The sequence below is a fragment of the Pelodiscus sinensis genome, chromosome 5 (assembly GCF_052426305.1).
Source record: "Pelodiscus sinensis isolate ZL-2025 chromosome 5, ASM5242630v1, whole genome shotgun sequence".
NCBI lineage: Eukaryota > Metazoa > Chordata > Testudines > Trionychidae > Pelodiscus > Pelodiscus sinensis.
In genome coordinates, this window is record NC_143056.1 from 134834583 (window position 1) to 134855947 (window position 21365).

The 21365-nt window shown below is 60.5% G+C and overlaps 1 protein-coding gene and 1 long non-coding RNA gene across 7 annotated transcripts; both read left to right on the plus strand.

The window, feature by feature from the left end:
- The first annotated feature begins 408 nt into the window (after positions 1-408).
- On the plus strand, positions 409-16034 carry LOC149524435 (uncharacterized). Of its 6 annotated transcripts, none has more exons than XM_089779001.1 (6): positions 409-1161; positions 2291-2867; positions 4576-7285; positions 10952-12816; positions 14183-14354; positions 14596-16034. In XM_089779001.1, exons 4-6 carry the CDS (start codon positions 11158-11160, stop codon positions 15210-15212), a joined length of 2448 nt encoding a protein of 815 aa, XP_089635127.1. In that variant the 5' UTR covers positions 409-1161; positions 2291-2867; positions 4576-7285; positions 10952-11157; the 3' UTR covers positions 15213-16034. The 6 variants fall into 6 exon arrangements, with proteins under 6 accessions (XP_089635127.1, XP_089635129.1, XP_089635128.1 ...); XM_089779003.1 differs by having other exon boundaries at positions 4576-7170; XM_089779002.1 differs by having other exon boundaries at positions 7021-7285.
- Positions 16035-18608: 2574 nt separating this feature from the next.
- LOC149524436 (uncharacterized) lies at positions 18609-20476 on the plus strand. The gene is made up of 2 exons (XR_016349767.1): positions 18609-18717; positions 19639-20476. It is a non-coding gene; the product is annotated as an uncharacterized LOC149524436 (long non-coding RNA).
- The last annotated feature ends 889 nt before the right edge of the window (positions 20477-21365 follow it).

Sequence of the window (21365 nt, forward strand, 5' to 3'; positions counted from 1 at the left end):
CACCCTGGCCCCAGCCCTCACCACTAGACCCGGCTGCCCTCCCGGACCCAGGGATAGAACCCAGGCACCCTGGCCCCAGCCCTCACCACTAGACCCGGCTGCCCTCCCGGACCCAGGGATAGAACCCAGGCGTCCTGGCCCCAGCCCTCACCACTAGCCCCCACTGCCCTCCCGGACCCAGGGATAGAACTCAGGCATCCTGGCCTCAGCCCTCACCACTAGCCCACGCTGCCCTCCCGGACCCAAGGATAGAACCCAGGCGTCCTGGCCCCAGCCCCCGGCTCTAACCACTAGACCCGGCTGCCCTCCCAGACCCAGGGATAGAACCCAGGCGTCCTGGCCCCAGCCCTCACCACTAGCCCCCCCTGCCCTCCCAGACCCAGGGATAGAACCCAAGCGTCCTGGCCCCAGCCCTCACCACTAGCCCCCGCTGCCCTCCCAGACCCAGGGATAGAACCCAGGTGCCCCGGCCCCAGCCCCCGGCTCTAACCACTAGACCCACTGCCCTTCCCACAGCTGAGGAGGGAACCCAGGCATCCTGTCTCCAGCCCCCTGACTCTCCCCACTCCAGTCAGTTCTGGGAGGGCTGCGTGTAGGGGCTAAGGGGCAGTGGCAGAGCTGGGGTCGGGACTGAGGGGCCCAGCTGAGCGGGCGTTGGGGGCAGGGGGAGCAGGGCCTTCTCGGAGTGATTAGCATCCAGGGCTCTCAGCACAGGGAGAACAAAGGGGCTGGGAGTCCGGGCCTGTGGGGACCTGTTCTGGGGAACGGAGGCCCCAGAATCCCCCGAGGGGCAGGCGTAGGGCAGGTGATGGGGCTGCAGCTGGGAGCTGGGTGGCTGATGAAGGGAGAGTCACTCACAAACCCAGAGAGAGGACCCAGGAGTCCTGGCTCTCCCCCGCCCACCCTGGCCTAACCACTAGACCCCGCTCCCCACAAACTCACTCACAGCCACCCCCTCCCTCCCCACCCGCACGGCACCAGCTGCGCCCCACGGCGCGACCCCTGACCTGCCGCCAGCCCCTCCGGCTTGACTGCACCCCACACGCTCGGCAGCAGCTGTGCCCACGGGGCCAGGCCGGGCGGCGGAGGGACCCCCCTCCCGGGGCGCTTGCTGCTGGGCTGGGGGGCTGCTGCCGTCTGCAGCAGGTCCGGCTGCTCAAGGTACGTGTCCGGGAGCGCAGGGGTCAGGCCCCCGGCCCCTGAGCAAGGATTTCATTGTCCATGGGACCAGGCCTGGATCCCCCCGATGGGCCTCCCACGCCCCCTGCCCCCTCCGAGCTCTCCCCCACGCCCCACACTGCATCCGGGGAATGCTGCCCCACACACTCCCCGGCCCCAGGCGGGAGGGGACCCCAGTGCTCGCAGGGCAGGAAGGAGAGGGAGTCTCTCCAGCAAGGGATGGTTTCCCATGTCATCAGTGCTCAGCAGGACGCCCCGGTTCTTTCCCCAGCTCGGGGAGGGCAGTGGGGGCTAGTGGTTAGAGCAGGGGGGCTGGGAGCCGGGACTCCTGGGTTCTCTGGGGGCCTCTGGGAGTGAGACGGGAGATGGGATTTGGGGTGGGGGTGGGGCGAGGAGCCTGCTGTCTCTGGGAATCATGCAGGGAAGGAGGAGGTTGGGGGGGGTTACGATGATCCCACCCTCACCCTGCCGGCACCGGGAACCGGTTGGGCAACTCAGACCTGTCGGGCTGGCACCAGAGAGACAGCGCTTAATGAGAGAGCGCAAGCAGAGTGGGCCTAGGGGGGCAGGCGGGGCTGGGAGCCAGGACTCCTGCGTTCTTTCCCTGCCCCGGGAGGGGAGCAGTGTCTAGTGGTTAGATCAGGGGTAGGTGGAACTGGGAGCCAGTACTCCTGGGTTTGTTCCCTGACCCCGGGAGCAGGGTCTAGTGGTTAGATCAGGAGCAGGCGGGACTGGGAGCCAGGACTCCTCGGTTCTTTCCCTGCCCCGGGAGGGGAGCAGTGTCTAGTGGTTAGATCAGGAGCAGGCGGGACTGGGAGCCAGGACTCCTCGGTTCTTTCCCTGCCCCGGGAGGGGAGCAGTGTCTAGTGGTTAGATCAGGAGCAGGCGGGGCTGGGAGCCAGGACTCCTGCATTCTTTCCCTGCCCTGGGAGGGGAGCAGGGTCTAGTGGTTAGATCAGGATCAGGCGGGGCTGGGAGCCAGGACTCCTGGGTTCTGCCCTAGATCTGTGGGGCTGGGTGGGATTGTAGGGGGCTGGGGATTCTGGGGATGTGGAGTGGGCTCATTCGGGTGTGTCCTGCTCATTTCCATAACCCTCTGGTGTCCCAGCAGGGTCCCCCCGTTCCTCCGAGCCGTTCCCACGCAGCATGACAAGATGGCAGCTAGCATGGGGGCGGCTGCCGGGGCAGTGCGGATGGTGGAGGCCCTGCAGGGGCAGGCCCAGCCCAAGGAGACGGCCCGGCGCTGGGCGGAAGGCTCCGGAGGCCCAGCCCAGGCGGGAGACGGGATGCCGTGCCGGAGGAGCACCTAGGCCTGTCTGGCTCGCCCCCGCCCGTCGCCCGAGGGGTGCTTGACGTGACTCTGGAGTGCCACGGCAGGAGGCACCGAGGATTATGGGAACGGGAAGTCGGCCATCTTGGATGAGCGATCCTCTTGGGAGAGCAGATGGAGGGCTCGGCCGTTCGGCAGCGCCAAGGGGATGTCGAGGGCTGCGGGGCACGTGAAGGCGGCCGCCTTGGGCACAGGCGAGGCGGCCACGTTGGAAGAGCCACTGACACGCGTCCGGCCGACGTGGCAGGGCGTGGCGCACCGCAGCCTGCCGGTGGGAGACGGCAAAGGTGGCCGTATGGCCAGCGGACAAGGGAGCCGCCTGGGGAGAGCTGTTGGCATGATTCACCCCTCGCCAGCAGTGAGTCCGTCCTCCTCCGGGCAGCCGGGGGGAGGGATAGGAGAGCAGCCGGCGCATTCCCCTTGGGTCAGCGGGTTTGGCTTGCACCCGTAATGTGTGTGGTCACAGTGGCCTCTAGTGGCGCCCTACAAACGATAACGATTCTCTCTCAGGTAGCGGGAGCAAAGCCGCCTTGTTCATTTCCTTTGCCAAAACTCTGGTTGGAAACTTCCCAACCTTTTCAGGGAAAGTTGATGTTTGCCATTCTGTCTAGCCGTTTTGGGGAGGAGAGCCATTCTTTCTAGCCGTTTTGGGGAGGAGAGCCATTCTGTCTAGCCGTTTTGGGGAGGAGAGCCATTCTGTCTAGCCGTTTTGGGGAGGAGCTCCATTCTTTCTAGCCGTTTTGGGGAGGAGCTCCATTCTTTCTAGCCGTTTTGGGGAGGAGAGCCATTCTGTCTAGCTGTTTTGGGGAGGAGCTCCATTCTTTCTAGCCGTTTTGGGGAGGAGAGCCATTCTTTCTAGCCGTTTTGGGGAGGAGAGCCATTCTGTCTAGCCGTTTTGGGAAGGAGCTCCATTCTTTCTAGCCGTTTTGGGGAGGAGAGCCATTCTTTCTAGCCGTTTTGGGGAGGAGAGCCATTCTGTCTAGCCGTTTTGGGAAGGAGCTCCATTCTGTCTAGCCGTTTTGGGGAGGAGAGCCATTCTTTCTAGCCGTTTTGGGGAGGAGAGCCATTCTGTCTAGCCGTTTTGGGGAGGAGAGCCATTCTGTCTAGCCGTTTTGGGGAGGAGCTCCATTCTTTCTAGCCGTTTTGGGGAGGAGAGCCATTCTTTCTAGCCGTTTTGGGGAGGAGCTCCATTCTTTGGCATCCCTTTCTCAAAACATTTTGGGAGAGAAACACATTTTTGTCATTTTTTTCTAATTTTGTTGTGGGACACTCTGGGGTTTTTTTTTTTTCCTCCTCCACTATACACACGGAAGTGTGGGCGCATCTGGCCCTCTGTGTGTCCGTCCATCTGTCTGTGAGTCTGTTTGTTCAAGAACTCCTCCCAAACAGCAAAGAGCTAGGACCACCCGATTGGTTAGGCAGCTTCCTCGTCTCCTATCTAAAAGTGTGCCAGGCTGTGCCTGGAATGGGATTTTGCTCCTCAAATGAAAAGGGAGGGCTGTGGTAGCAGGGGCAGGTCTACTCCCGAACCACCACAAATCAGCTGAGACTCACATGGGCTACAAATTCCAGCGCCCATTTATGCGAGTATCCTGCTTCCTCGCTGCCTACCTGGGTCAGATCCATGGGCCCATCTAGCCTGGTATCTGGCCAGCCAAGATGATTCAGAGGCATGCACAAGGGACCCCCTACTGGATCACTCTGGCATGACAGGCCAGGAGAAATCCTGTTGCCAATCACCCTCAGCAGGCAATTAGTCCCAGCTCTGAAGCAGGAGTGATAATCCACTGCCAGGCATTTCAATCCTTTTCTGTTTAACTCTTTTTTTGGTGGGGGGTTATTTTGGCCTATGATGCCTCTTAAACTCTAGGCCTTGGCAGTTTCTGCTGACAGTGAGTTCCGCAGGTTAACGGAACAGTTATATGTGGCAACCTAATCAACCTGTTTTTTGGGAAAATTCTGTGGGGGGTTTTTTTTTTTGCAATTTGTTTTCATTCCAAATTTATAAAAACAAAATAAAAAATACGTTTCCATGACAATCCATTTTTAAAACGGTTTCATCTTAGGTCAGTGAGAACAGTTCGATGTCTGCAAGTCACCTGGGCCTGATGAATTAAGGAATCCGCCTGCAAACACCTAGAAGAGAATAAGGTGATAGGGAACAGCCGGCAGGACTGTACAGAACAAATCCTGGAAAACCCATCGGAGAGCTTTCTCTGATAGGGTAACGAGTCCTGCGGCTAAGGGAGAAGCGCTGGACGTGGGATACCTGGACTGTAGTAAGGCATTTTACTTGGTCTCACATGACCTTCTCTTCAATAAACTAGGGCAATGCAACCTAGATGGGGCTACTGTAAGGTGTGAGCATAACTGGCTGGATAACCCTAAGAACGGCCACACTGGGTTAGACTAAGGTCCATCCAGCCAGGGTCCTGTCTGCCCACAGTGGCCGATGCCAGGTGCCCCAGAGGGAGAGAACAGAACAGGGAAGCCTCACGTGATCCCTTCCTGTCACCCATTCGCAGACAAACAGAGGTCAGGGACACCATTCCCACCTATGATTCTCCGAGAGGAGTTATTAACGGTTCACAATCCTGCTGGAAGGGCGGAACAAGTGGGGTTCTGCTGGGGTCTGTTTCGGGACCGGCTCTGTTCAATATCTTCATCCACCATTTAGATACTGGCACAGAGAGGACGCATAGTAAGTTTGCAGATGATCCCAAGCTGGGAGGGGTTGCGAGTGCGCTGGAGGGCAGGGTCAGAATTCAAACTGATCTGGACAAACTGGAGAAATGGTCGGAGGTCAACAGGATGAAGTGTCATAAGGAGGAGGGAGAACAATTGTTCTCCTTGGCCTCTGAGGACAGGACAAGGAGCAATGGGCTTAAACTGCAGCAAGGGAGGTTTAGGTTGGACATTAGGAAAAAGTTCCTAACTGTCGGGTGGTCAAACACTGGAATAAATTGCCCAGGGAGGTTGTGGAATCCCCATCTCTGGAGATATTTAAGAGCAGGTTCGATAAATGTCTATCGGGGATGGTCTAGACAGTATTTGGTTCTGCCGTGAGGGCAGGGGACTGGACTCAACGACCTCTCGAGGTCCCTTCCAGTCCTAGTATTCTATGATTCTACGATAAGGACAAATGCAAAGTGCTCCACTTAGGAAGGACCAATCAGTTTCACACACACAGAATGGGAAGCGACTGTCTGGGAAGGAGCACGGCAGAAACAGATCTAGGGGTCAGAGGGGGCGACAAGCTAAATATGAGCCAACAGTGGGACACCTGTAAAAAAAAGCAAACATGACTCTGGGCTGCATGAACAGGAGTGTTGTGAGTCAGACACGAGAAGTCATTCTTCCGCTCTACTCTGCGCTGGTTAGGCCTCAGTTGGAGTATTGTGTCCAGTTCTGGGCACCGCATTTCAAGGAAGATGTAGAGAAATTGGAGAAGGTCCAGAGAAGAGCAACAAGAATGATTAAGGTCTAGAGAACATGAGCTGTGAGGGAAGGCTGAAAGAATTGGGCTTGTTTAGTTTGGAAAAGAGAAGACTGAGAGGGGACATGACAGCGATCTCCAGGTATCTAAAAGGGTGCCACAGGGAGAAAGAAGAAAACTTGTTCATCCTGGCCTCTGAGGACAGGACAAGCAGCAATGGGCTTAAACTGCAGCAAGGGAGGTTTAGGTTGGACATTTGGAAAAACTTCCTGCCTGTCAGGGGGGTCAAACACTGGACTAAATTGCCTGGGGGGTTGTGGAATCTCCGTCACTGGAGATATGTAGGAGCAGGTTGGACAGACACCTGTCAGGGATGATCTAGACGGTGCTGGGTCCTGCCGTGGGGGCAGGGGGCTGGACTTGACCTCTCGAGGTCCCTTCCAGTTCTAACATTTTCTGATTCAGTCAAAAGTGCTTCATTGAGATAAAATCATTTCATTTCCATTTTGACTTTACATTTTTCTGTTGCAATTTAATCACAATCAAATCAAATCAAAAGTTTCAAACCCAAAGTAAAATAAAAATGTTCCATGCACTGGATGTTATATAGGTGAATATTGGTAAATGCCATGTTCACTGCACATGCACAAAACGACGAAAAAAATATATCTATTAGTAATAATGGACACGTGGAGTTAGGCAAAGTGAGAAAATTCTGGTTTAGGGCTTATTAGACTTTGCTTTCAAGACCTTTATTTTGCAGATTTTGACATACGAGGTCGACAGTTTGTTTTAATGGTTTATAAAGCTTTAATGCTTTCAGTCAAACGTCCGCTGTCATAAATAATTATCGTTTCATGCTTCCCCTATAATTGTCTGCAACGGTGACATTTTAAATAGATAAAAATGGGGGCGGGGGGCTGTGTAAGCCCCATAATTTTGCACAACTGTGGAAGTGTAACTAAGAAGAATTGGAAAGAAGAGAAACACGGATATTTTCCAATATAAAAATCAAAGCTGAGTTCCAACAAGCCTGTTTCTAAAGGCGGTTGGTGTGATTATCTCCATTGTACAGACTGGGACACCGAGGCAGAGAGAGATGCATGGAATCCAAGAATGCCACCCGGAGATCCAACCCAGAATCGGCCGCCCTTCTCCCTGCCCAGAGGATGGATGCAGGCCTACTCAGAGCGGAAGGGGCTGGGAGCCACGGAAACCCTGCTGGGTAACTGGAGCAGAAAGCCAGGGTGGCTGGTGGCATGAGCGTGCAGAGTTCAGGTGCGCATGCGGCACACAGGAAGGGGGGTGTGAATCCGTGTGAAACCACAACAGGTGCAGGGGTGAGTCACAGATTGGCCTTTCTGGACTTTTCCCTGCTTGTAATAGTCCAACACTCCATCTGTCTGGGTTGTGTCTGTCTGTCTGCCTTGTGCCCTTCCCTCTGCCGAGGTTGTGTCTGTGCATCTGTCTGTATTGTGGCTCAGTGTCTGGCTATGTCTGTCCCTTTGCCTGTGTTGTGACTGTCTATCCTGTGTCTCTCTAGGGCTGTGTGTTTATCCTTGCTCTGTCTGTCCGTCCATCCATCCGTCTACACTAGGGCTACTCAACTTTGGAAGCTCCGGGGGCCACAGTGATACTCACAGCACATGCCGAGGGGCACAACTTAGGTGTGATTGGATATAAATGCAAATAGCTTCTTTCACGGTGATGGACATGAATACAAAAATGAAGGCAAGACTACACCACACACAGGCCCCATTTGATATTAATACGATGCAACATTTCCCCGATTTCCACCCACATGACAATACTTTAACGAGCAATGACAGTCCAGGAATTTAACTACTAAACCGCATCTCAACAGATGACCATTATATTGACGCCTTTTTGTTTCAGCTCCCAGACGTGTGTTGAGCCCCGTGGGTCGCAAACACACGGGCGGCCCGCAGGTGACATGTTGAGTAGCCCGGGTCTAGGCTGTGTCCCAAGCTCTGGCTGGATTATTTTGTCTAACGTGTGTCACGTCCCTCCGTCTGGTCTGAACCTCTGCCTTGTCTGTCTGTCTCATGTCTGGCGATCTCTCTGTCTGCCTTCTGTGTCATATTTGGGTATGTCTCCCTTGCACGGTTCCCCAGCCCTCCTGGTCCTGTCTGTCTGTCTGTGACCTGTATCTGCCCAACCCTTAGCCCTGTCTGTCTGTCTGTCTGTGTCATGTCTGACTATCTCTCTGTCCCTCTGCCTCCCGTTTCCCCGCCTCTCGCAGTTCTGTCCGTCTGTCTGGCTGGTGTCGGCCCGTTCCCAGCCCTGTTTGTCTGTCCGTCTGTCTGACTATCTCTGTCCCTCTGCTTCCCGTTTCCCTGCCTCTCGCAGTTCTGTCCGTCTGTCTGGCCGGTGTCGGCCCGTTCCCAGCCCCGTCTGTCTGTCCGTCTGACTATCTCTCTGTCCCTCTGCCTCCCGTTTCCCCGCCTCTCGCAGTTCTGTCCGTCTGTCTGGCTGGTGTCGGCCCGTTCCCAGCCCCGTCTGTCTGTCTGTCTGACTATCTCTCTGTCCCTCTGCCTCCCGTTTCCCCGCCTCTCGCAGTTCTGTCCGTCTGTCTGGCTGGTGTCGGCCCGTTCCCAGCCCTGTTTGTCTGTCTGTCCGTCTGACTATCTCTCTGTCCCTCTGCCTCCCGTTTCCCCGCCTCTCGCAGTTCTGTCCGTCTGTCTGGCTGGTGTCGGCCCGTTCCCAGCCCCGTCTGTCTGTCCGTCTGACTATCTCTCTGTCCCTCTGCCTCCCGTTTCCCCGCCTCTCGCAGTTCTGTCTGTCTGTCTGGCTGGTGTCGGCCCGTTCCCAGCCCTGTCTGTCTGTCCGTCTGACTATCTCTCTGTCCCTCTGCCTCCCGTTTCCCCGCCTCTCGCAGTTCTGTCCGTCTGTCTGGCCGGTGTCGGCCTGTTCCCAGCCCTGTCTGTCTGTCCGTCTGACTATCTCTCTGTCTCTCTGCCTCCCGTTTCCCCGCCTCTCGCAGTTCTGTCCGTCTGTCTGGCCGGTGTCGGCCTGTTCCCAGCCCTGTCTGTCTGTCCGTCTGACTATCTCTCTGTCTCTCTGCCTCCCGTTTCCCCGCCTCTCGCAGTTCTGTCCGTCTGTCTGGCCGGTGTCGGCCCGTTCCCAGCCCTGTCTGTCTGTCTGTCTGACTATCTCTCTGTCCCTCTGCCTCCCGTTTCCCCGCCTCTCGCAGTTCTGTCTGTCTGTCTGGCTGGTGTCGGCCCGTTCCCAGCCCTGTCTGTCTGACTATCTCTCTGTCCCTCTGCCTCCCGTTTCCCCGCCTCTCGCAGTTCTGTCCGTCTGTCTGGCCGGTGTCGGCCCGTTCCCAGCCCTGTCTGTCTGTCTGTCTGACTATCTCTCTGTCCCTCTGCCTCCCGTTTCCCCGCCTCTCGCAGTTCTGTCCGTCTGGCTGGCCGGTGTCGGCCCGTTCCCAGCCCTGTCTGTCTGTCTGTCTGACTATCTCTCTGTCCCTCTGCCTCCCGTTTCCCCGCCTCTCGCAGTTCTGTCCGTCTGTCTGGCCGGTGTCGGCCCGTTCCCAGCCCTGTCTGTCTGTCTGTCTGACTATCTCTCTGTCCCTCTGCCTCCCGTTTCCCCGCCTCTCGCAGTTCTGTCCGTCTGTCTGGCCGGTGTTGGCCTGTTCCCAGCCCTGTCTGTCTGTCTGTCTGACTATCTCTCTGTCTCTCTGCCTCCCGTTTCCCCGCCTCTCGCAGTTCTGTCCGTCTGTCTGGCCGGTGTCGGCCCGTTCCCAGCCCTGTCTGTCTGTCTGTCTGACTATCTCTCTGTCCCTCTGCCTCCCGTTTCCCCGCCTCTCGCAGTTCTGTCCGTCTGTCTGGCCGGTGTCGGCCCGTTCCCAGCCCTGTCTGTCTGTCTGTCGTGCCTGCGCCTCCCTCTGGCTCCCTCCCCTGCAGCCGGCCGGAACCCCCCGGGCTCGCTCCCTGGCGGGCCGGGCGAGAGGAGCGAGGAGCGAGGAGCGGGCGAGAGGAGCGCTGCGAGCGGGGCGGAGCGGGAGCGGGAGGAGCGGGGCGGAGGAGCAGCGCTGCGCGGATCCCTCCCCCTGCGAGCGCCCAGCCCGGCCCGGCGCGGGGAGGGGACAGCAGGTATCCCGGCCTCCCTTCCCGTGCCCGGCCTGACTGACAGCCCGCCCAGCCACTCAGCCCGCACGGCCGGGGGGACGGACCCGATTCCCCAGCCCGGGAGCCCCCGGCGGCCTCTGCTGCTCCATCACCCCGCGGCGCAGGTACCGCGGCCCCGGGCCCCGGGCCGGGCTCCTGGCTCCTCTGCTGCCCCGGGGGCCCTGGGGGGGGGGGAGCCCGGGCTCCTGGCTCCTCTGCTGCCGGGGGGGAGCCCGGGCTCCTGGGTCCTTTCCAGTCTCCGGGGGGGGCGGAGCCGGGGGGGGGAGCCCGGATTCCTGGATTCTCTCCTGCCCCGGGAGGGGGATCGGGGGGGGGGGGAGCAGGGAGGGCAGGTAATCCGGACTCCTGGGTTCTCTCCTGCCCCGGGGGGGGGGCAACAGGGGGGGCAGGGAGCCTGGACTCCTGGATTGTGTCCCCAGCTCTGGGAGGGGAGTGGGGAGTAATGGATAAAGCGCGGGGGGGGGCGGTCTTGGAGTCAGGAGTGCTGGGTTCTCTTCTCCAACTCTGGGAGGGGTGTGTGGTCTAGTGGTTAGAGCAGAGGGTTCTGGGAGCCAGGACTCCTGGGCCCTCTGGGAAGGAAGTGGGCTCTGATGTGGTAGAGGGGGGCTGGGAGCGGGCACTGCCGTCCCTACCGCCTGGAGGCTCCCCCCGGTTTGTCCCCAGCCCTGGTTTTGGCCTCGTCTGTTGAGCTAAGTGGCCAGGATGTGATTTAACTAACCCACCACTGTGGCTTTTTCTTGGCCCTTGTGGCTCCCGCTTTGCTCTTTTTACAAGGGCCAGAAACTTGGTTCTTTCCCTGTCCTCCCATCTCTCCCCTCCTCATTCATTCTGTTTTTCTCCTTTACGCCGCAGGAAGAGCTGGCGTGCCCCTCGCAGGACCCCAGATCATCTTATCCGGGCCAGGTGGTGTCAGCAGTGGGATCGAGTACCCAGCTAGGGACCTCGGCACAGCCCCGTGGGGACGTGGCCAGTGGCCTGGAGCTTCCCAGCAGGCTACCAGGGAGTCGCCATTGGGGACCAAGCCTCGAAGTCAGCCAGCACCTCACTGAGCTCACAAAATGGCTGCCACTCAAGAGGTGCCGCCCCCCGCCCTGGGCCTCCATTTCCTGTACCCACTGGAGGAGACGGTGGCACCGCGTGTGAAAATGGAGGAGCCTGAACCACTCGTCCCCGAGCCAGGCTGGGAGTGGGAGGCAGCCAGTAAGGCACCTTGGCTGGTGCAGGCTGGGACCATCGGGGAGCTGCTGAGGTGGGCGGCTCCTCAGCAGGCCCGGCCCGAGGAGACCCCCCAGTGCTGGTGGGGACAGCGGTCGCCCTTGGAGGTCATCCCCCCCTGGGAGAGCCCAGCGCTGCCAGATAACAGTGCCCTTTTTGGGCAAGCAGCCGACACCTGCCCCTGGCCCCGAGGGGAGCGCTTGGCACGACTCACGCCAGCCCTCGGGGGCGAAGCCTTCAGCAGCCCGCGGGCCGGGGACACCAAGGATTATGGGAAGATGAAGGCAGCCATCTTGGGAGCAGAGAGGGCAGCCATCTTGGGAGAGCCACTAGCGCGACTCACGCCAACACTCAGCACGGAGGCCTATCGCAGCCTAGAGGCCGGTGACGCCAAGGATTATGGGAAGGCTGCCATTTTGGGGGTGGACAGGGCAGCCATTTTGGGAGTGGACAAAGCAGGCATCTTGGGAGAACAGTTGATGCGACTCACACCAACCCTTAGCAGCGATGTCTATCGCAGCCTAGAGGATGCCAAAGATTATGGGAAGGCTGCCCTCTTGGGAGTAGATAGGGCAGCCATTTTGGGAGTGGACAAGGTGGCCATGTTGGGAGAACCATTAACACGACTCACGCCAACCCTCAGCAGCGAGGCCTACCGCAGCCTGGGGACAGGGGAGGCCAAGGACTATGGGAAAGCTGCCATTTTGGGGGTGGATAGGGCAGCCATCTTGGGAGTGGAGAAGGAAGCCATCTTGGGGATGGACAAGGCGGCCATCTTGGGAATGGACAAAGCAGCCATCTTGGGGATGGACAAGGCGGCCATCTTAGGAGAGCAGTTGACCCATCACACACCAGCCCTCAGTGGTGAGGTCTACCGGAGCCTGGATCCCAGAGATGCCAAGGGTTATGATAAGGCAGCCCTCATGGGAGAGCAAGTGACCCCATTTATGCCCAGCCTCAGCAGCGAGGCCTACCGTAGCCTAGAGACTGGAGATGCTAAGGATTATGGGAAAGCTGCCATCCTGGGAACAGATAAAGCGGCCATCTTGGGAGCAGACAAGGCAGCCATCTTGGAACAGCAACAGATACAATTCACGCCAATCCTCAGTGGCGAGGCCTACCGTAGCCTAGATGCTGGAGACACCAAAGAGTATGGCAAAGCAGCCATCTTGGGTGTTGGCAAGGCAGCCATTTTGGGAGTGGGCAAGGCTGCAGCCGAGAGGTGGCGCCAGTGCTTCCGAGGGTTCAGCTACCAGGAGGCCGGGGGCCCCCGGGAGGCGTGCACCCGGCTCCGGGAGCTCTCCCGCCGCTGGCTGGAGCCCCAGCGCCGCACCAAGGAGCAGATCCTGGAGCTGCTGGTCCTGGAGCAATTCCTGAGCATCCTGCCAGTGGAGATGCAGAGCTGGGTCTGGGAGCGAGGCCCCGAGACCTGTGCCGAGGCGGTGGCCCTGGCCGAGGGCTTCCAGCACGGGCGGCCAGAGGCCGGGATGTGGGAGCAGCAGGTGCAGGGGCCGGGAGGGCATTTAGCCTGGGGTCTCGATCTCCTCATTTGGGGCACGCTGAGCCGTCCAGGGCTTGCACGGACAGCGGCTCTTCCCCACTGGGCCCAGCCCGGATACCCAGCCCCTGGGCGTGAGAAACACCCCCTCTGCCCCTGGAGCTTGGCTCCAACTGGTGCAACAAACTCAGCATGGCTGGGCAGCGGGGGCGGGGGAGTGTTTCTGGGGGCAGGGAGGGTTTGGGGTGGGAGGTGAGTCCAAGGGGTAGCAGGAGAGGTGCTGTGGTCACCCCAAGTGCATTGTGGGTAGGGAGAGCCAAGGTGAAGCCTGGTCTCCTTCCCAGGAGTTTAGAGGTAGGAGAGACAGGGTGGGGGCAGGTATCAGTGCCAGCAGCATCCGCAGGGCATTGTGGGGAGCGGGGCAGGCGTCTGGTGCCCGCCCAGGGGGCTGTGGGGAGCGGGGCGGGTGTCTGGTGCCTGCCCAGGGGGCTGTGGGGAGCGGGGCGGGTGTCTGGTGCCCGCCCAGGGGGCTGTGGGGAGCGGGGCAGGCGTCTGGTGCCCGCCCGGGGGGCTGTGGGGAGCAGGGCGGGTGTCTGGTACCCGCCCAGGGGGCTGTGGGGAGCAGGGCGGGTGTCTGGTGCCCGCCCAGGGGGCTGTGGGGAGCGGGGCGGGCGTCTGGTGCCCGCCCAGGGGGCTGTGGGGAGCGGGGCGGGCGTCTGGTGCCTGCCCAGGGGGCTGTGGGGAGCGGGGCGGGTGTCTGGTGCCCGCCCAGGGGGCTGTGGGGAGCGGGGCGGGCGTCTGGTACCCGCCCAGGGGGCTGTGGGGAGCGGGGCGGGCGTCTGGTGCCCGCCCAGGGGGCTGTGGGGAGCGGGGCGGGTGTCTGGTGCCCGCCCAGGGGGCTGTGGGGAGCGGGGCGGGTGTCTGGTGCCCGCCCAGGGGGCTGTGGGGAGCGGGGCGGGTGTCTGGTTCCCGCCCGGGGGGCTGTGGGGAGCGGGGCGGGTGTCTGGTGCCCGCCCGGGGGGCTGTGGGGAGCGGGGCGGGTGTCTGGTTCCCGCCCGGGGGGCTGTGGGGAGCAGGGCGGGTGTCTGGTACCCGCCCAGGGGGCTGTGGGGAGCGGGGCGGGTGTCTGGTTCCCGCCCGGGGGGCTGTGGGGAGCGGGGCGGGCGTCTGGTGCCCGCCCGGGGGGCTGTGGGGAGCGGGGCAGGGTATCAGCCCAGTGCCCCCCAGGGCAGTCCGATGTCAGAGCCCGGGCGTTGTTCGGTGGCTCCCATGAGCCTTTGCAGGAAATGAGTGACAGTCCACGCTGCCCATGGGTGTGTAACTGGGGTGCAGAGGCTGCTTCTGCCCTAACACCGTCCCCTCCCTCCCAGGTCACTGTGCGGGTGAAGGTGGAAAAAGCCAGTGTGGAGGAGAGGCCGTGTGCAGGAGCATCATGGGACATTCCCGCCCCCCCGCTGCCTCATCCCCAGGAGGCGGCCACACACAGCCAGCCTGGCCCTGAGCCGCCCTGTGTCCCCAAGGACGAACCGCAGCCGCCCCCAGGTATGGCGGGATGGGGTGGGGGGTGACGCCTTTAGGGCAAAGCGCCTGTGGAGGAGGGGCCCCGAAGGGCCAAGGGGCGTGTGGATGGAGGGGACAGGGGCTGACGTGGGGGGCACGGTGCATTGGGAGGGCTGGCTTGGGGATAGACATGCAGGAAGGAGCCAGCTCTAGGGGATTGTGGGTGTGGCAAGGAGGTGTCTTCTCACTGTCTGCCCCTTGGTCTCTATTCCCCATCCCTCAGCAGCCGCCGAGATGGAGGAGGTGAATCTGCAGCAGAAAGTTCCCAAGGAGGCCAAAGTGCCCAGCACCTGCCCCCCTAAGTCAGCTGGGGGCAAGACCCCTGGGATTCAGGGCAGGGCTGATGCCCCCCAGCCGCCGAAGGAACTCACCCAGCGTGCCCGTGACCACGACGCCACGTCTGGCTCACGCCCAGCCCCGGGCCCTCACCTCTGCTCCCAGTGCGGGCGAAGTTTCCGCCAGAGCTCTGCCTTCCTGGCGCACCAGCGGACCCACACCGGGGAGAAACCGCATCAGTGCCCACAGTGTGGGAAGAGCTTCTCCCGGGGCTCCCAGCTCACCCGCCACCTGCGAATCCACGGGGCGGAAAGATCCCACCGCTGCCACCAGTGCAGCCGGAGTTTCTATCACAGCTCCGAGCTGGCCAGGCACCGGGCCTCCCACAGCAAGGACCGGCCCTATGGGTGCAGCCAGTGTGGGAAGAAGTTCCGTTGGCGCTCCGATCTGGTGCGCCATCAGATCACCCACACTGGCGAGCGCCCCTACGGCTGCCCAGAATGCGGCAAGAACTTTGGGCAGAGTTCCCACTTGGTGAGGCACCGCAGGACCCACACAGCCTGAAGGAGGTCGCTAGAGGGGCCCATCTAGCCCGGCCTCAGGGACCACGTCGGCCGGCTGACTCCACACACAATGACTCCTACATCTAGCCCGTATCTGGTGGTTCAAATAGAGCACGTCTCTTAGAGGTCCGGTTTTAGGTTGGATGAGAATCAAGGACCATTGGACTTAGCCTCCTCTTGCCCACGATAGCCAGAACCAAACAGGACCAAGGGTTGGCCCGATCGGACCGTCCAACATTCTTCTCCAATGGCTACAACCAGATAGCCAACCCGGATCAGAACTTTTATGACCCCGGCACAAAAAACAGGAGCACGCGACTGGAATTTGCTGATGACCCAAAAGTTGGAAGGGGGGGAGGATGGGTTGGAGAGACAGGATGAAATCGAAGAGGCCACATGCCTTAGGGACGTATACCAAGAAAGGCAGCTGTGAACGAGGGCTCCTTGCTTGGAAAGATCAATTGTCAATTGCACGACAGCGTGGAGCCACCAGTGGGAGCCGGCCGGGGGAGAGGCCAAAGCAGCCTTGCGATGGGTGAGGCGAGAGAGTTCCAGCTGAGAGCGGGAAGTATTGATCCCTCCTCATCTGGAATCCTGTGGCCCACTCGGATCCCCACGCGGAAGGAGGAAGGAGCAGCTGCAGAGGAGGCCTGGAGAGCCAGGAACTCGGCTTGGTTAGCCTCAACCACGACCTGAAAGGGACACGTATTGCTCATCCGAGGGGAGGCCGGGGAGGGAGCCACCAGGGAAGCTGAAATAAATGAAATTTGGACCGAGAAGTTTCCGTGCCGACCTTTGCAAAATAAAAGATTTCCAGTTTTCAGTTCCATTTTCTTCTTTCAACGTTTCCTTCCAGCGGGGGAGGGACGTGCTCGACGCGGGACCGAAATGTTGTTCAAGCCAAAACGTTTCCAGTTGCTGATCCGGAAACAACTTTTTCAAAAGTTCAAGAAAGAAAGAAACCGTCCGGGTCCTGGGGCTGATTTCTGGGGTTGATTTGATTCACCAGCGACGGTCACTTTGACCTGAAACCGTCTCTCCCCCCTCCCTGGTTTTTCCAGCACGGCCAGTGAACAAGAAGAACTCCTGCTTTGTCCCAGGGGGTGCAAGTTCCCACTGGGGATGAGAACCGAAGCCCAGCCAAGCCCACAGGCTAAGCCAGGAGCATCAGAGGAGGGTGTGAGAACCCTTCAGTCCAGGGAAAAGCCACCTGCTTTGGGTCTCCTCCCTGCCTTTAATAGCTAAAGTTTGCCTTTAAGCATGAGGGTTAATCATTCTCCAGGCAGAGTGCCTCCCTGTCCTGACAAAAATCCCCTGGAGGAGGTGGGGCGGCCCAGGGGTCAGCTGGGCGCTGCCTCTTCGCTGGGACCAAGGCCGTGGGTGGTTTCCTGGCAGTGGGGCCCACGCGCGGAGGGCTGATACCACCCGGAGTGACTAGCAAAGCCCCGTCTCCCATGCTGGTCCAGAGCCGTGGCTGGAATCCATGACTGAGCCAACCAAGCTGCATACGGCAAATTGGCCCTGTCTCCAGCACCCACGCCCGCCCCCTCTGGAGAGCCTCCCTGCCTGGCCCACGGCACAGCAGCCTGCTGGGCCTCAGTTTACCTGGTGGGAAAATAGGCAGATGGAGCCTGCTTTGGACAGGAAGCTCTTTGGGGCAGGCCTGGCTCTCGGGCTGTCTGTGCAGTGCCCGGTGAAAGGGGCCCCAGCTCATTGGGGGAGGGCTTTGTGCCGCCCCTGGGGTGGGCCGGGGTAGATCTTTGCAGCGCCTGGCGCAATAGGGGCTCGGTTGGGGGCAGGGATCTTGTTCTGTAGCAGCCAGCTGAACCCCCACAACCAGCAGTGGCCCAAACGAGCTGTGTATTTGTCTGACGTCTCGGTGTCACCCCCACGAGGGACACCCGGACAGGCACACGGTGTCTGCGGAGTCCAAGGGTCCCAGCTGGGAAAAAGTGCTGGGAGCACCCTGGTCATCTGGGTCTAACCACCGGCCCCCACTGCCCCCCAGAGAACCCCTCCCCTGCTCTAACCACCGGCCCTCACTGCCCCCCAGAGAACCCCTCCCCTGCTCTAACCACCGGCCCTCACTGCCTCCCAGAGAACCCCTCCCCTGCTCTAACCACCGGCCCCCGCTGCCCCCCAGAGAACCCCTCCCCTGCTCTAACCACTGGCCCCCACTGCCTCCCAGAGAACCCCTCCCCTGCTCTAACCACCGGCCCCCACTGCCCCCCAGAGAACCCCTCCCCTGCTCTAACCACCGGCCCTCACTGCCTCCCAGAGAACCCCTCCCCTGCTCTAACCACCGGCCCCCACTGCCCCCCAGAGAACCCCTCCCCTGCTCTAACCACCGGCCCCCACTGCCCCCCACCCCTCCCCTGCTCTAACCATCGGCCCCCACTGCCCCCCAGAGAACCCCTCCCCTGCTCTAACCACCGGCCCCCACTGCCCCCCAGAGAACCCCTCCCCTGCTCTAACCACCAGCCCCCACTGCCCCCCAGAGAACCCCTCCCCTGCTCTAACCACCAGTCCCCACTGCCTCCCAGAGAACCCCTCCCTTGCTCTAACCACCAGTCCCCACTGCCCCCCAGAGAACCCCTCCCCTGCTCTAACCACCGGCCCCCACTGCCCCCCAGAGAACCCCTCCCCTGCTCTAACCACCGGCCCCCGCTGCCCCCCAGAGAACCCCTCCCCGGATCTAACCACCGGCCCCCACTGCCTCCCAGAGAACCCCTCCCCTGCTCTAACCACCGGCCCCCACTGCCTCCCAGAGAACCCCTCCCCTGCTCTAACCACCGGCCCCCACTCCCCCCACCCCTCCCCTGCCTCCCCGGCCCCCCTGCCCCCCAGAGAACCCCTCCCCTGCTCTAACCACCGGCCCCCACTGCCCCCCAGAGAACCCCTCCCCGGATCTAACCACCAGTCCCCACTGCCTCCCAGAGAACCCCTCCCCTGCTCTAACCACCAGCCCCCACTGCCCCCCAGAGAACCCCTCCCCTGCTCTAACCACCGGCTCCCACTGCCCCCCAGAGAACCCCTCCCCGGATCTAACCACCAGTCCCCACTGCCCCCCAGAGAACCCCTCCCCTGCTCTAACCACCAGTCCCCACTGCCTCCCAGAGAACCCCTCCCCTGCTCTAACCATCGGCCCCCACTGCCTCCCAGAGAACCCCTCCCCTGCTCTAACCACCAGTCCCCACTGCCCCCCAGAGAACCCCTCCCCTGCTCTAACCACCAGTCCCCACTGCCCTCCAGAGAACCCCTCCCCTGCTCTAACCACCAGTCCCCACTGCCCCCCAGAGAACCCAGGCGTCCGGGCTCCCCCCCGCCCTCCTCCCGCGATTTCACTCCGGACACGAAGGGGTTACAACCATAGAGCTCAGGAAAGTCCTTCCTCCGGGGGAGGGGGTGTCTCTGACGTCACAATGCAGGGCCCGGGAGCGGCGGAATCTCGGGACTTTTCGGGGCGCTCTTAAAGGGCCAGCGCCGCCCCCCTGGCCCGCCGAGCGGTGAGTCCTGCGGGACCGCCCAGGGCCCCGAGCTGCTCTGGGCTGCGCGGAGTCAGCGTCTCCCTCCTCCACCCGGAGTCAGCCCTGCCTGGGATTCTGTCCTCAGCTCCCCGAGGTCAATCCGGAGTCGCTCCGGATTACAAGAGGGGCGGGACCAGGTTCCTCCCGGGGTCATGTCGGAATCTCCTCTCGCTCCAGCGGGGCCAGGGCTGGGCTCTGCCCGCAGCGGCCAAGGGCTCAGTCCGGAGTCACTCCGGATTGCCGTGGGAACAGGGCTGGGTTCTGAGTTCGGCTCTCCCGCGGGGCCACAGCGGAGCAATTAGTTAATGAGCTCTGCTTAGTGGCTGTGCCCGCCCCGCCCCGCCCCGCCCGGGCAGGGGGAGAGCTGCTCTGCCCGCAGGGACGGACGCTCCGGGACAGCCGTAGCCCGCTGATGGCGCATGCGGCGGCTGAGCTGGAGCGGGGTTTTCGGGGACCCCGGTGCCAGCCTCTGAGAGAGGGAGAATCGCTCCCGGGCCTGGCCAGGGCCTCCCACTGGCCTCGTGGGCCCCACCCGGGATCTGGCCCCATTGACTCTGCTCCTCCCCAGGCCGCCCCTCCCTGAGGCTGAGCCCCACACGGGGGGGAGCGAGGGACACTGCTAAGGGGAGGACCGTGACCGGGCCCTTCCAAACCGAGTCCAGGGACACTTGTGTTGCCACCTTCAGCAGCAGCGCTCCCGGCCCCTTGCCACGTCCCCTGGCCCCCTCTGGGGGGGGGGGGGTCTGGGAGCCAGGACTCCTGGCTTGGGGAGGGGAGTGGAGCCCAGTGGTTACAGGGCGGGGAGCCAGGAGCCAGGACTCTACCTCACTTTTGGGTGCAGTGCTGGGGGGCCAATGTGCCTGGTTCACCCCCCTCCCCCGATCTCTTCTCTCTCTCCAGCAGCTGTGGGGGCAGCCATGCCCTCGAGCCCCCAACCACTTTCCTCCCCGCAAGCCAGCCGGCCGTTCCCCCCAGGGCCTCCGGCAGCCTCTGAGCGGTGCGGCACCGGCGCGTCCCCACGGCGAGACGCTCTGCCCAGGAGTGAGGACACGGCTCCAGCCAGAGCGCCAAGCATGGCAGGGTCAGCCCTGAGCGACGAGGGGTAGAGCGGGCCTGGCAAACGGACACGGATCGCTTTCAGGCCCCCAAAGAAAATGTCGGCATTACGTATTCATTGGTATTCTAGAGCAGGGGTTAGGTAGAGCTTGTAATTGTTCAGGTCTGGGTTGGATATAATACAGTAACTTGCTCTGTACAATTATTTGCCCATATAACATAACTTTTAATTTAAATCTAAATTGAAGGTACTTTTTAATTTGTATATGATACATAACTTGTTTTGTTGAACTAAAAACAAGGATAGACCAGGGTTCATCAGCAGGGGAGGTTTAGATTGGACATTAGGAAAAAATTCCTAACTGTCAGGGTGGTCAAATATTGGAATAAATTGCCAAGGGAGGTGGTGGAATCTCCCTCTCTGGAGATATTTAAGAACAGGTTAGATAGACATCTGTCAGGGATGGTGTAGACGGAGCTTGGTCCTGCCTTGAGGGCGGGGGCTGGACTCGATGACCTCTTGAGGTCCCTTCCAGTCCTATTATTCTATGATTCTATGATTCTATCAACTAGAACAGGCTTCTGTGAAACTTTCAGATACTTTGTAAGTTTGCAGAAAGATATAATATTCATGCAATTGCAAAAATTGACACTTATTGATATAAAATTAATATACATTGTGGCTATGTCTAGACTGGCATGATTTTCCGCAAGTTTTCCGTTAAAAGCATTTTCGGAAAAGCACGTCTAGATTGGCAGGACGCTTTTCCGGAAAAGCACTTTTTGTGCAAAAGCGTCCGTGCCAATCTAGACGCGCTTTTGCGCAAAAAAGCCCCGATCGTCATTTTCGTGAACGGGCCTTTTTTGCACAAAACAAATCTGAGCTGTCTACACTGGCGCTTTTGCGCAAAAGGGACTTTTGCCTGAACGGGAGCAGCATCGTATTTCTGCAAGAAGCCCTGATTTCTTACAGTAGGAGGTCAGTGTTCTTGTGGAAATTCAAGCGGCCAGTGTAGACAGCTGGCAAGTTTTTCCGCAAAAGCAGCTGCTTTTGTGGAAAAACCTGCCAGTCTAGAGACAGCCTGTGTGATTTTATTTGGGAATAAATGAAGAAAAACCAAAATGGTAACAAAATATCCCCCTCCTCTCCTCTAGAGCCAGGCACTCCCCATACCCCCCCAACCCCCCTCTACTACCCCAGAACCAGGCACTCCCCATACCCCCCCCAACCTCCCTCTACTACCCCAGAACCAGGCACTCCCCATACCCCCGTTCTAACCCAATCCCCCTCTACTCCCCCAGAACCCCCACCTGCTCTAACCCAATGCCTCATCCCTCCCCCAGAGCCAGGCACTCCCAGCCCCCCCCCAGCTAATGCCTCTCCCCTCCCCCAGAGCCAGGCACTCCCCATACCCCCCCAACCCCCCTCTACTACCCCAGAACCAGGCACTCCCCATACCCCTGTTCTAACCCAATCCCCCTCTACTCCCCCAGAACCCCCACCTGCTCTAACCCAATGCCTCATCCCTCCCCCAGAGCCAGGCACTCCCAGTTCCCCCCCCCAAGCTAAT

Excerpts from the sequence above, each read along its gene's own strand:
- LOC149524435 (XM_089779001.1), top strand. The coding sequence starts at position 11,158 with ATGGCTGCCACTCAAGAGGTGCCGCCCCCCGCCCTGGGCCTCCATTTC. Across the intron at positions 12,817-14,182 it reads CCGGGATGTGGGAGCAGCAG|GTCACTGTGCGGGTGAAGGT; the intron begins GTGCAGGGGCCG and ends CCTCCCTCCCAG. Across the intron at positions 14,355-14,595 it reads CGAACCGCAGCCGCCCCCAG|CAGCCGCCGAGATGGAGGAG; the intron begins GTATGGCGGGAT and ends CCCATCCCTCAG.